This window comes from Petromyzon marinus, chromosome 12 (assembly GCF_048934315.1).
Source record: "Petromyzon marinus isolate PM22_M1 ecotype Great Lakes invasive population chromosome 12, UKy_Petmar_22M1.pri1.0, whole genome shotgun sequence".
Taxonomy (NCBI): domain Eukaryota; kingdom Metazoa; phylum Chordata; class Hyperoartia; order Petromyzontiformes; family Petromyzontidae; genus Petromyzon; species Petromyzon marinus.
In genome coordinates, this window is record NC_133678.1 from 13630499 (window position 1) to 13643172 (window position 12674).

At 46.6% G+C, this 12674-nt stretch overlaps 1 protein-coding gene across 1 annotated transcript; it reads left to right on the forward strand.

The window, feature by feature from the left end:
* The first annotated feature begins 207 nt into the window (after positions 1-207).
* Positions 208-5576, forward strand: LOC116941532 (chymotrypsin-like elastase family member 2A). Its single transcript, XM_032952678.2, has 8 exons — positions 208-334; positions 844-938; positions 1405-1502; positions 1807-1935; positions 2624-2760; positions 3079-3221; positions 4028-4180; positions 4976-5576. The coding sequence occupies exons 1-8, from the start codon at positions 295-297 to the stop codon at positions 5078-5080; spliced, it is 900 nt and encodes a 299-aa protein (XP_032808569.1). The 5' UTR covers positions 208-294; the 3' UTR covers positions 5081-5576.
* The last annotated feature ends 7098 nt before the right edge of the window (positions 5577-12674 follow it).

Below are 12674 nucleotides of genomic sequence, written 5' to 3' on the forward strand. Positions count from 1 at the left end.
ACCGATACAAAAATCTGTCCTTAAAGTTGGTTTGGTATCATCAGCAGGATTAACACTGTATCACTTGCTGCTGGCCAAGAGAAACAAAAATCTGAATTTGTAATTTGCATGCCAGCTTGATGTGGGCAGTTTTTCAGATAGGGAAGTATTCTGATTGCAATCTGAGGGTTCATGTGGACAGCAGATTCTATATAAAAACCAAGACGGCCCAGCAGTGAGACACGGTAGTGGAAAGGAAAGACTCGTGCACAAGAAGCTCCAAGTCTTCAATAAACTCCAGTTCTTCGATCAGCCATGCTCGCCTTTCTCGTCTGTGCTGCTCTGCTGGTTGGAGGTGAGTGATTGCCATGCACACATTTGTTTTAGTGGAGTGATCCCTCTAGCTTCTTCAGGAACTGGACTTAGTTATAGAAAAGTTTGCTAGTACATGGATTAAAACATGATACAACATGCATAAGGTACAACCCAAAAACACATCACTATCATTGTGTGTGTACTATGGTATGTATTCCCATGGGCGAGGTAGTTTAGCGGTTAGCGTCCTGTGCTACGAACCCGGCCACCCGAGTTCAACGACCGCTCACGACCAACACCAGTGACGATTATCTGAGTCGGTCTTGGGCCTCGCCTAGGTCGACTCAACCTCAAATGAGTACCTGCTACGATGTGTGAACATCGCCACTCGAAAAACAAATGCGGCTGGGCATGGTACTATCTACCCACCCTTTCGTGTGCCGCAACCGGCCTTCATAGGTGCTCATTAACTGCACTTGCCCCAACAGTTCGTTAAAGCTATACGGGGGATATTTGTTTTTGTTTCGCGTCTCCTTTTGTTTCTCACAGCTGAGGTGTCTGCTCAGAGTTGTGGGATCGCAGCGTATTCCCAGATCCGCGTGGTGAACGGCGTGGAGGCTCGCGCCAACTCCTGGCCTTGGCAGGTAACGGCAGAAGCTGAATAGCAGCCATCACAGCCACACGCTGCATTGCCAGTCGATCACAGTGCAGCAGTATCCATTGTTCTAAATGCCACGTGGAGGACATCATCCAGCAGTGCACTGACACAACGGCTGCATGTGTGCAACATGAAATGTTCAGATCTTCCACTATTATCAATATCATTGGATCAGTGACTATAATGGGAGAGTGGAAGCGCAGTGGTTTATGCACCGCACGACCAACCATGCTACATGGTTTACATTCCCAGCGACTGCTAATTATTAGTGGGGAATGAAATCCATACCAGTCCCGGATTCTATCCGTTCACAACCAGCTATGACTAGCATTGTGAGGCCTGGTCAAACGGAGAGTATATTGACGAAAGGGCTGAGTTAGTACTGTATTGTAAGATATAGAAATTGGACAAATAACCGTAACTACCATCACTTTTCTGGGTGTGCATTGCAGGCGCTCGTGCAGAGGTACTCTGGAGGAAGATGGGTCAACTACTGTGGAGGAACCCTCATTGATAGTCAATGGGTGCTTACCTCTGCGAGCTGCTACACGTGAGTCACGGCACCAGTGGCGTCGCTTTCATGTGTGCAGGCGGTGCAACTGCACCGGGGCCCAGGTACTATACAGTATTTTCCTGTACCACGTTGTGGCCACCAAAGTTGGAGCAGTGTATCCTGGGAGCAAGGAGGCGGCCTCTATCAATTACCTTTACACGATGCCGCAATGTGGCATTAGTTACCATGCAGTAACTCGCATCATTACTGTTTATTAATTCCTCACTGCAATGTTTACAGGTGTAAGTGATTACGACCGCCCGTCTCTCTGTTATCTCCCCACATCCACCACAATGTGCAGGAGTGGATACAGCTACAGGGTGGTGCTGGGAAAGCACAGTCTGTCCACAACCGAGTCGGGGCAAGTCACACCTGCATTGAGCCTGATCGCCTGGCATAGCTACTGGAATCCCAGCATCCCGGCCAATGGGTGAGACTGCACACGGGCGCCCTGTTTCCGTGACACTGTGACATTCCGAGTTGAAATAGACAGATACATATCCATATATACAAACATGTACAGAGACATTCTACAAAGACGCAAAGAGACAGACATTTATTTTCCCATTCTCGAAGCTCATCACTTAAACTGCCTTAAAGCAAAACAAAGTATAATTGGAATGTCAGGCAATGATGAATTATTTTTCAGAAGTAACATTTAGTGTTATATGGCAGTGTTAATGACAAGACGATGAGATGTCTTGATTTGTGCTTACGCACTGCTTCCAACCCATGCCCATTCTGTGTTTTTTTAAAGATACAGACAGATGAGACACAATGCAATTTCTTCAACTCATACAATGCTTACGATAATACAATAACTAAAATATACTGTAGACCTCATGCATTTGACCCTATTACCCATTGTTCCATTATCTGCAGAAGCTGTATTGTCCACAATACGTCTTATTACCCGTGGTCCTATTCTTCCCATTATTGATTAATCTGTCCCCACAAATAAGTGCAGTGTCAAATCATGGATAACCCCACGATATATATCCCCCACATCACCCGGGTTAGTGGGAGTTCTCCTGTGCACAGCGCTGAATCCCCAATGCTTGTTGTATGTTCGGAGTTGAGCGTCACATCACGGCTGCCCCTGTCTCAATCCCCCACAGGTACGACATCGCCATGTTCAAGATTGCGTCGCCCGTGGCTCTTTCCAGCAAGGTGCGCCTCGCCTGCCTGCCCAGCGCCAACCAGATACTGCCCAACAACTACCCGTGCTACGTTACAGGCTGGGGATCCCTTTCCAGTAAGTAACGTTCACTCACTGTCAATTAAATACAACAGCAGAGAGAGTTATGTGGAGCGCTTTAAGTCCAACGTGTGAATTGCCCCTCCAGTTTGACTCGGCTCTTAATCTTTCTGGGGTTGACAAAATTAACACAACTCTGCATAGAGTCAACAGTGGGCAGTAGTCTGCCAGTCGGGTGGCGGTGTTGCAATGTGGCTTTTCCCTTTTTAGTACAGAGAGATGGACGGTTCGATAGGGGAGCGCCTGTTAACCCCACCAAAATCCGATGCTTTCACCAACGCTCTCCATCTCCACGTTGTCTGTGTGCGTGAACAGCCAGCGGCCCCTTCCCCAGCGAGCTGCAGCAGGCCAGCCTGCCCGTGGTGGACTACGCGACGTGCAGCCAGGCCAGCTGGTGGGGGAGCAGCCTGAGGAGCAGCGTGATCTGCGCAGGGGGCAGCACCCGCTCTGCGTGCTATGTGCGTACGGAGTGCAACGCGAGCCAACCCGCGTCAATTCCTTAAGTAAAATTTCCAATGGGAAAATTTGAGGAAGGCCATAGCGGTAGTTTTCTTTACTTGCATTTTTCAAATATTTACTATGCACCCTCCGCATCAACATTTATTAACCCAGTTATTGGGCGATGCTGTGTTGGTAGTGGTGCATAAGCATGAATGACAAAAAGCTCCACACATTTTTCAATAACTCTACCTGTATACGTTTTTTTGAAGACCTCATTATTGATAAATTTGTTGCAGTTTTTTTTTAAACCAATAGTAGATTCCACTTTTGACGGCTTTATTCACATACATTAATAGAGTTACTAAAAATAAAATCCAGATATTAAGACGATGACATGAATAAAAGATGGTAGATAAACTAATACTGTAGCCAACATGGCAATCGTTGACTGTCGCTAGTCACGTTGGCCCTCCTAGATCGTGCCACGTGCATAGAAAACCCAAAGGCAGTATAGTAAAATTGGGGGACGGAAGGGATCAGGCCTTGGCATTCTGCGATATCTCTCCATGACTTAGCACCATGGCTCTGAAGCACACTTGACGAGTGTTTGCTCACACAGACACTTGCTACTACAGGACCTCAAAACTTTAGAACAGGAGCTCGATGCCCACACTCTTACAAAGCCAAAAACATGCTAGCAAAGACACACAAGTTGGTGAGAGGCATGGTGGTATTTGCTATCACAGCCACCCACTCCGGTAATCCAATTCTTCTTGATCCAATGTCAACGTGAGGCATTGCTGTACTCTGCTATGCACCACAGGGTGATGGAGGTGGCCCACTGAACTGCCAGCGATCGGACAATGCCTGGGTGGTGCAGGGAATCTCCAGCTACGTCTCATCTCTGGGCTGCAACACGATTCGCAAGCCCACCGTGTTCACCCGTGTGTCAGCCTACAACAGCTGGATCAGCAACGTGAGTGTTTAGGTTGCCACTGACCAAGTTATTAACATCATAAGACTATCACTATTAATATTTGATACTGTAGAAATATCATTGCCATTAACAATATGCAGTAGAGTTCCAACCATTTTGCGGTGATGTGGAGAGTACATATGTTTCCACGCTACTGCTAATGGAAAAACAATTTGGACATCTCAGGGGACATGCATATGTGATTAACAACTGCATCCACGTGGAGCACATCTGCTATATGGGTCTATGTTAAAATATTATTCAATAGCTGAGACTTATTAGCCAAGTCTATAAATGTGACATACCTTACAACTCAAAAGATTGGGTCATCACAGAAAGCAGATAATCGAAGTTCTATTCCAAATATTAGGGTCAAAATCATGTAATTGTCAATGTAATTATTGCTATAACTTTTGTAAATGTCAATATAATTGTCAATGTTGTAAATATCAATGTAAATCTCAATTGGCTTGCAATCTCCTAATTAGATTGATAATAATGGTATGTTACAAAGACAGGCATTGAAAGTGGGCTCCAGTGGTTTGCAATCAAAAGGAAAATTGTAAACGAAGTTGGTGCAAGATCATCGTAAAACTTGGGGGTCCAGGTATTAACTGCAATAGGAGAAGCGATGGCAAGGTGTGATGATGACAACTTTATTTTGATCGATCACAATGCAAAGGTGGGATTGGCATAAGGAATCAGGCTGGTATTGGCCAGGTATGATTGCTACCATATTTGTTTGTCTGTAGGTACTGACGTTTAAACACCACCCATTCTCTGTTTCTCCCACAGGTCATGAGCGTGTACCGTGAAGCCCCAAAGCTCGCCGATGGAGAGCAGCGCGTCAACAGCGGAGCCAATGCCACAATTGCTGCATTCAGGCAGCCACAGGAGTAAAGCTATATGCTGTTTACAGCAATGCTACAACTAACCCTAGAAATACAGTTTCTTGCTATGGGTATTTAGTTTTAATATTGGACTGGGCATGTGGTTCAATGCAGTGAGTTTGTGTGGTCACATTGCTATACATGTCATCACCTATGATAGTAAATGCTGCTCATGTGACCACTGTCAAAAAGACTGACTCCATTTTGCATGAATACCGGATGTTAAGTAGTTATCTTTGTATTTTGTGACGAAAGAAAGTGGCAATAAAACCAGCATGCATACTGGATCATAAAGTGCCATTTATATCACTTGAGAAGCTATTGATTGAATCTGAAATATTAGGATGAGGCCGAGGCAGCATGAGTTAAATTTCATCCGTTGTCATAGTTTAGTAGGGAATGGAACATCATGTGTTATTGTGGGACGACAGCTGATTCAGGGCGATGCGATTTTGGCTTGGTGTAAATGCAATTTGGAGAACAATTAAAGTACCTGGTTTGTTGAATTGACTGGTGGAAGTTATACCACATTAACCATACACATAATTACAGGATTCTCAGATTATTATTTTGGCGTTCATCTGTATTGCTAGGACACATAAAGATGTCACTAAAATATAGAATCACATTTGAGTAATCTATAAAATAATACGCTTTTTCAGGTGTGTGCCTGACTTTAATGCATCGGGATGACATCACGCGAGTTTTGGGTGAGGTGAAGGGGTTGATGGCTTCAAAAATGCAGGAGTGTTGAGAGGTGTATTAATGTCACGCCAGGATGGGGTGATGGTGTGAGAAGGCAGGGTGATGATGTCACGAGATGACGAGGGACCGAATGAAGATCATGATATCACGAGACCTTAGGCTGGTTAGAATTTATAGAGGGATCATAACGTCATGTGATACTAGTGTAGTTTATGATAAGTGTAATGACTCGGACAACTTGAACTGTAGAGGTTTCTTTAGTTATTATTTAGGCATCAACTTATTTTCATGCACTGCCCGCGTTAATCTACCTCGTAGGGAGGTGGGGACAACAACACACAGACGGTGCGATGCCTCCTGCCACCTCATCAGCAGACCTTCCTGAAGGACGAACTGCGAGACTCCCTTAGGCCCAGGGTTCTCGTGGTCAGTTTCTGTCCAGCACCACATGTTCAACAGGGAGACAACCTCCATCTGTAGCTGGCCTCATTCGGCATGCGTGAACCCCAACGTGTCATCTCTATGTGTGACCACCACGGCTGGTGGTGGGTCACTGAAAGCCACTTTGACCCCGGTGGCCCAGCCCTAGGCTGTTTACACTGGCCCTCGCTCGACGAGCATGCGCAGCATCTCTTCAGCGGCAAGCGGGATGATGCATCGGCATAGCAGTGCCCCACACCCCTGCGGTGAACCACTCGAAATAAGTACTCCTGGAGTATTTCCAACTAGCGTGAGAGCTGGCCGGGAGGCTGGTCCACTCTCAGAGAGAACTCGGGTGCCACGTGGTCCATGAATACTACAGACTCTCTGCCATAGAGATAAGGCCTGTACTGTTGGACGAAGTACACCATGGCCAACAGTTCCCTACGGGTGACACGGTACCACTGCTCGGTGGTTGACAGGATGCGACTCCTGTATGCGATCACCCTTTCCACCCCGTTCTTCACCTAGGACAGGACAGCTTCTATGCCCATGTCACTTGCATCAGTGTCCAGTAAGGACGGCAGGGAAACGCGATCTCGCAGCGCAGGGAACGCAGCCTCCTCCTGGAGTGTAGAAGAAGTTTTCCTGGAGGTAAAATTTTAAATCATTTTGCATTGTGTCTTCCACCAGACGTTCCCAGAATACCTGCACTATTTGTTTGGGCCTTCCACATTTATCTGGTCGGTGCCCCAAGTGTCGGATCCAACTTACCACGGGTGGTGATCAGTTGACAGCTCCGCCCTTCTCTTTACCTGAGTGTCCATAACATATGCCCTTAGGTCCTATGATGCAGCAATGTCAATTATTGACGTTAGGCCCAAGGTGCTCTCGTACCAGGTATACTTATGAGCATCGTTGTGTTCAAAAATGGTGTTTGTTATTGACATTCTATGACTAATGTAGAATTCCAATAATATTTCACCGTTCGGGTTCAGATCAGGGGGGTATTCCTCCCAATCGCGACTCTTCAGGTATTTCCATTGTTTCCCACGTGAACATGGAAGTCGCCCATTAAGACTATGGAGTCGGTAGGCAGCACCGTATCGAGCACTGCATCCTCCATCTCCAAGAAGGCCGAATACTCTGAACTGCTGTTTCGTTCATGAGCACAGACATCAGTCAGAGTTTTCCTTTTTGAGACCCGATGTCTCAATGAGGCTACCCTCTCATCCAATGGTACAAACTCCAACTGAATAGCACCCAGCAGGGGGCTTGTGAATATCCCCACATCCGCCCATGACCTCTCACCACATTGCTGCCATGGGGGAGCCAGTCTCTCCTTGGGAGTTTAACTGTTGACTGTACACAAAGTGTTGCATATATAACAAACCCAGAAAGGATGATGGGCTGAGCTGACCCCTGGTATCTAAAACAAGATCAATTTAAAGGGGAGTGGCTACAATGTGTTCAGAATGCTGCAAGAGTTGTAAAACACGGATCAACTCACTCCTGTGCACTGGGTGTCGGTTGGTAGAAAATGTTAACGTGAATTATTGTTGACATCTTTTAAGCGGTACCATATTTTGGAGCCTCTGTATTCGGCAGATTCGTTGACAAATTAGTTTTCAATCTGTCATAGCTCGAGTGGTACACATTTTGTTATTACAAGAACGGCAGCTGAAATTAAGAATAACTGAACGTGAACTTGGTATTTTCCACCAAAAGTTGAACATCTAATCTAGAAGTATTATTGATGCACTGCCAATTCGTCAATATAGGACAACATTTAATATTTTATTTTCAAAGAGATTGAAAATATCGCAAATGAAAAAAACAAATAAAGGCAAAGACTCAAACAAATTGTATCTAATCTGTGTGGCTTTTAAACATCGCATTTTTTCTGCAATCACTTCGTAGTAATCTAAAACTCTCCTTTGCACTGGAACCTTGAGATATACTGCATAGGGGGGGGTGGGGGTGGTAATGTTCGTGATTTGAAATTGCGATCTGGGATTCAACTCTTAGGCAATACAATAATCTGACAATTTAACACAAAAGATAAATACACTTGCGACGTATGTTTTACAGGAAATCATTCGTGAGCCTCAAGCTTCCTTTCAGTTAGATGCTGCTTGTGTTGTTTGGCTAATTTCTTATCGAGAACTTTGCATATACGAGGCTGGAGTTCTTAGAGGGTGGGCTTAGCCCCACCCCCCTTCCTCCTCTTAACCATGCCTTCCCCCATCATCTCATTGTCATCGTCATCTAAACCGTTAATATTAAAGGTATGTAAGTTAATCTAATTTTTAATTATTCCATTGTGTAATGTAATGTATTCCATTCGGTGTTTAGTGGATAAACAGGCTACTTAGCGAAGCTATGACGAGTCTGACCGGGGCCATGGTTCGTTCCCCTAACCCCCTATTTCCCACAGGCACCTGCACTTTACCAACCGCGAGGGCTTTCAGGAACCAAACACTCGCGGTTGGCAGGGGATTACTGTAGACCCTGGCTCATAGACAGTCAGAACTCGAGCTGATATTTTTAACTGTTACATATAAAAATATTAGTCGTTAGCTAATTGAACATTGAACTCACTCATTAAATGTGTAATGGATTCAACTGAGTCGCAGACGTACTTCTTGGAGGAAACACATATTTATTAACACCAACACATAACACAAACGGGTTACATCCCTTCACCACATAACCTATGGTGGTGTATCAACAGGCCTACTACGCTTGTTACTGGGAGTGGCTACAACGGACATGACCTTAGCTGGAGTCCACGTGTTGATGACTTCTTCTTGTATGCAGAACGGAGATCGTAGATCTTCAGATGATGGCAGCAACGCTGTACCCCTGTCCCTGTGCAGATCCCGGTTTATATGCTGCTGGGTCGTGGCTGGCCCCGTCCTTGGCCACGACCACCTTCAAGAAACCTCTTGCTCTTTCTCGACCCTTCCCCTAGGATCTACCCTGACACATGACCACACCCAAGCCCCCCTCCTGGGTCCTTGTGTAGATCTTACTGGTCACGTGCCTTCCAGGGTGAACCAAAATGCCATGGCCTAGGGTAACCTTATCCCATGGCTGACACTCCAACACTCCCTCCTGTAGGAGTCAGCACTGCACGCCACGCGTGGTGCCAATGCGCTATCCCAATGCTCACCGAGCCCACCCCTAGGGCTGGTACTACACCCACCAACGGGGTGTCCACGATGACAATGCATCACACGCCGTACCTCGCTACAGCCGGCATTACACAGCAATATACACGATGTCGCTACATACGTGATGTCCGCGATGTCACTTCAAATGCATAGTCACGATGCTGCTACATCAAATAGTGGTAAACGCCTAGGTAGAGGCTACCCATACTTCATCCCTTTGTCACATAAACAGTTAACACTGAAAAATCACCACCAAGAATTGCAACTGTGGTGCCACAGCAGCGATGCCGCTCGGTCGGAGACGTGCCTGCAACTGTGATGCCGCAGCAGCGAAGCCGTCCTGACGACGCCGTGGCCGCAACGCGGGCACCTCCAAGCGATAGGGCCGACGCTGCTCTTCCTTCACCACCCCCCACATGAACACACACAAACCCCCACATAGAGCCCCGAGGGGAGGTCACCTGGTCGACAGGTTTTCACCTGCGACCGGGGAATTGGGCGACCTCCCCCGAGGCTAACTCGCACTGCGGCGCCGTGACTTGGGTTGTAATTACATGGTCACGACGGGGCTGCTGAGCCACCGTGGATAGAAAACACCCACAACACACACGGGTCAGAAGGCAGGTAGGGGGGGGACGGAGTCACAAACGGTGGGAAAAACAGGGCCGGTCCTCTGATTGGTAGGACAGATGCACTTGTTTAGAGGGTGAAAAGCGGACGTCTGAGAGAGCACTGGTCCGGGGAGAGTGGCTGGATAATCCGAGCCACCTGATTGGATGGGAGGCCAGCGGATCAGCCCCGATTTATCTTTGATGCAGAGGGCAATAAAAAGGGTAGAGAAGGTGGGGAAAGATGAGTTCGTATTGTACTCAAGCCAGGCTCGGGGCCGTCGACTTCCCAGCCACTCGAACATCCGTGTGACGAGTCGAAGTGCAGCGAGGATCCGACCCAGCAGCTCCGTACGAGTCGAACCGTGAGTACCCGAGAGTGAGATATTGAGGCCATTGGGAGATCGTCTTATGAGAGTGATTTGAAAGAGTCTATACAGATCGGGTCTTAGACCATCGGGAGATAGGTTAGACCTGCCCTGCTGACTCAAACTGACTCGGGAAATTTAGCCTTGGACTCGCTGAGAATAAACTGCTGGGGATCAATAAACCTTGTCGTGTGGTTTCTGCGAGGGTGGAACGGATGCATGTTGGTGTGTGTCGTTGTACCCTGTGTTTGTGCGTGAGGGTGTATTTACCCACGTGTTTGCGCTCGCCCATGCATGTAGCTTGTGGTTAGCGTGTGGGTGTGTTGAGTGGCGGCGGACTCGTACAGGGGCACGTGAGATTACTCATACGCCCTTTCGTTTAATGTGTGCGTGAGGCTAACGGGCAGTGTACACGCGAGATTATTTGTGCGGCCTTTTGTTTAGCGTGTGCGTGGGGTGAACGGGCGGCGTACCTGTGAGTTTGTTCATACAGCCCTTTAAATAAATCTCCGAGACAACCCCCCAATCGGCTGCGCATGTGCAAGTGACGTCCTTGCCCTCTGACCCCCGACCCCGAGTCCCGCGCGTGCGATTGGTATGTGGCACGGGAGAAGAGCGACGTCGGATTTCGGGTGAGAGGGTGTGAGTGAGTCAGTGCGCGCGGAGATTGTGTGTATTGATCCCAGGTGGCTAAGCACCAGCCACGAATCATGCCCCGAGGGGCCGCAGCGAAGGGGGGGGGGGAGTCGGTGTGCAGTAACCCTCCCCAGGACACGGAAGAGGGGAGCAGTGGATCCCACCTGAGCGAGGAGCCGGGGGTCAGCCTCCCCAACACAACACGGGCTTGCCACAAGGTACACTTCCTCATCCTTGACCAGGCAGCGTTGGTTGTATCATCAAGAATGATTGAGGTGGCTATTTTCAAGAGTGACTCACAATATCTCTCGGTCTGTAACCAAATGAATTGGTTGGGCTTACACCTGAATAGGTCTCACATTGAAGCACGTTTAACACATGCATTGTGGACTGCTTCTTTAAAATCATTACATGGCATTAACTAAACACTCGTGTAGTCTACACCAGAAACAACATTCATTACTCACAAGTATTATGTCTCAATGACTGCAAATTGGATGGATTAACATAAACTTATTAAGCTCAGCTTGAACCTGCATCTTATGAAATAGCTGGCCCTGCCTCCCCCTGGTAACGTGGCCAAGTCTCTCAATCAGGCTATAAATTCCACCTCTGTGCTTTCTGCCATGCAGTGCCAGAGGGTGCCCATAATGGACAGAACAATTACTTTAGGTGGCCTCAATTGGCACATATATTCAACAGCTTGACATATATCTGGCGCTCCAGCATCAGAACGACAAAGATCTGGATCGAGAATGTGTACATCCTTCTTATACAGTACTGCAAATCTCCACAGGTTTACAACAGACGTTCCACATGTTACTGCTAGTTTTACATATTCTTACATCTCCAGAGAACTGAAAGCAACAAGAAGTACTTAAGTGCAATGCAGAAGACATCACAACTAGAAGACCTGTGTGGTTAACGTCCCGTTTGGGAGTTGCCTCAGCTTATTATCCCTTTATAGAATGAGCATCACACTTTTTGGGATGCTAGCCTCTGTTATAGTAATGGTGAATTTCAACCAATTGCTTAGAGCCAACATTGTAGATGGTTACGACTATCCCGTGCTTGGTTGAACACAGTCACTTTGACACAACCATCATTATTTAAGTTTTAAGTTAAGCAGTTTAAAAAACAATGTATATATTATCAGAGAACGTGTGTTTACATGTTCACCACACGTACGTGTAGTTGATGCAGACATGATTCCTTGCAAAAAGTTTCTGTTTGGTGATTGAACATTTTAACACAACTTTTCTTGTCAGAAATGATAAAACCGATTCTTATTTTTTTCATTTAGCGCTATCGATAACAATGTGTAATTAAGTTGTCAAATCTGGTTCAGACGCTTCATTTGAACACGCGTGTAATCCCTGAAAAATATTAATCACAAACTAATTTCGTAAGTAGGCTTTCACGACCAACATGATTATTAATTATTTTATTGTGGGTTAGATCATCGTCTAGATACTTACATGTTTCAGTATGACCCTTCACCACCCAACAGAGCCAATTAAAAAGTACGTTGCCACGTGGGGCAAATAGGTCAATGGATCTAGTGTTTCAGTAAAAACTGACTTTTGAAAAGCAACCAAAGGTAAAAAAATTACAATACGTGTCGCTGGAGATGACAGCATCAACAAGTGCTAACAAAAGCAAACTTTCAGAGCTTTTGTAGTGGGCATTGC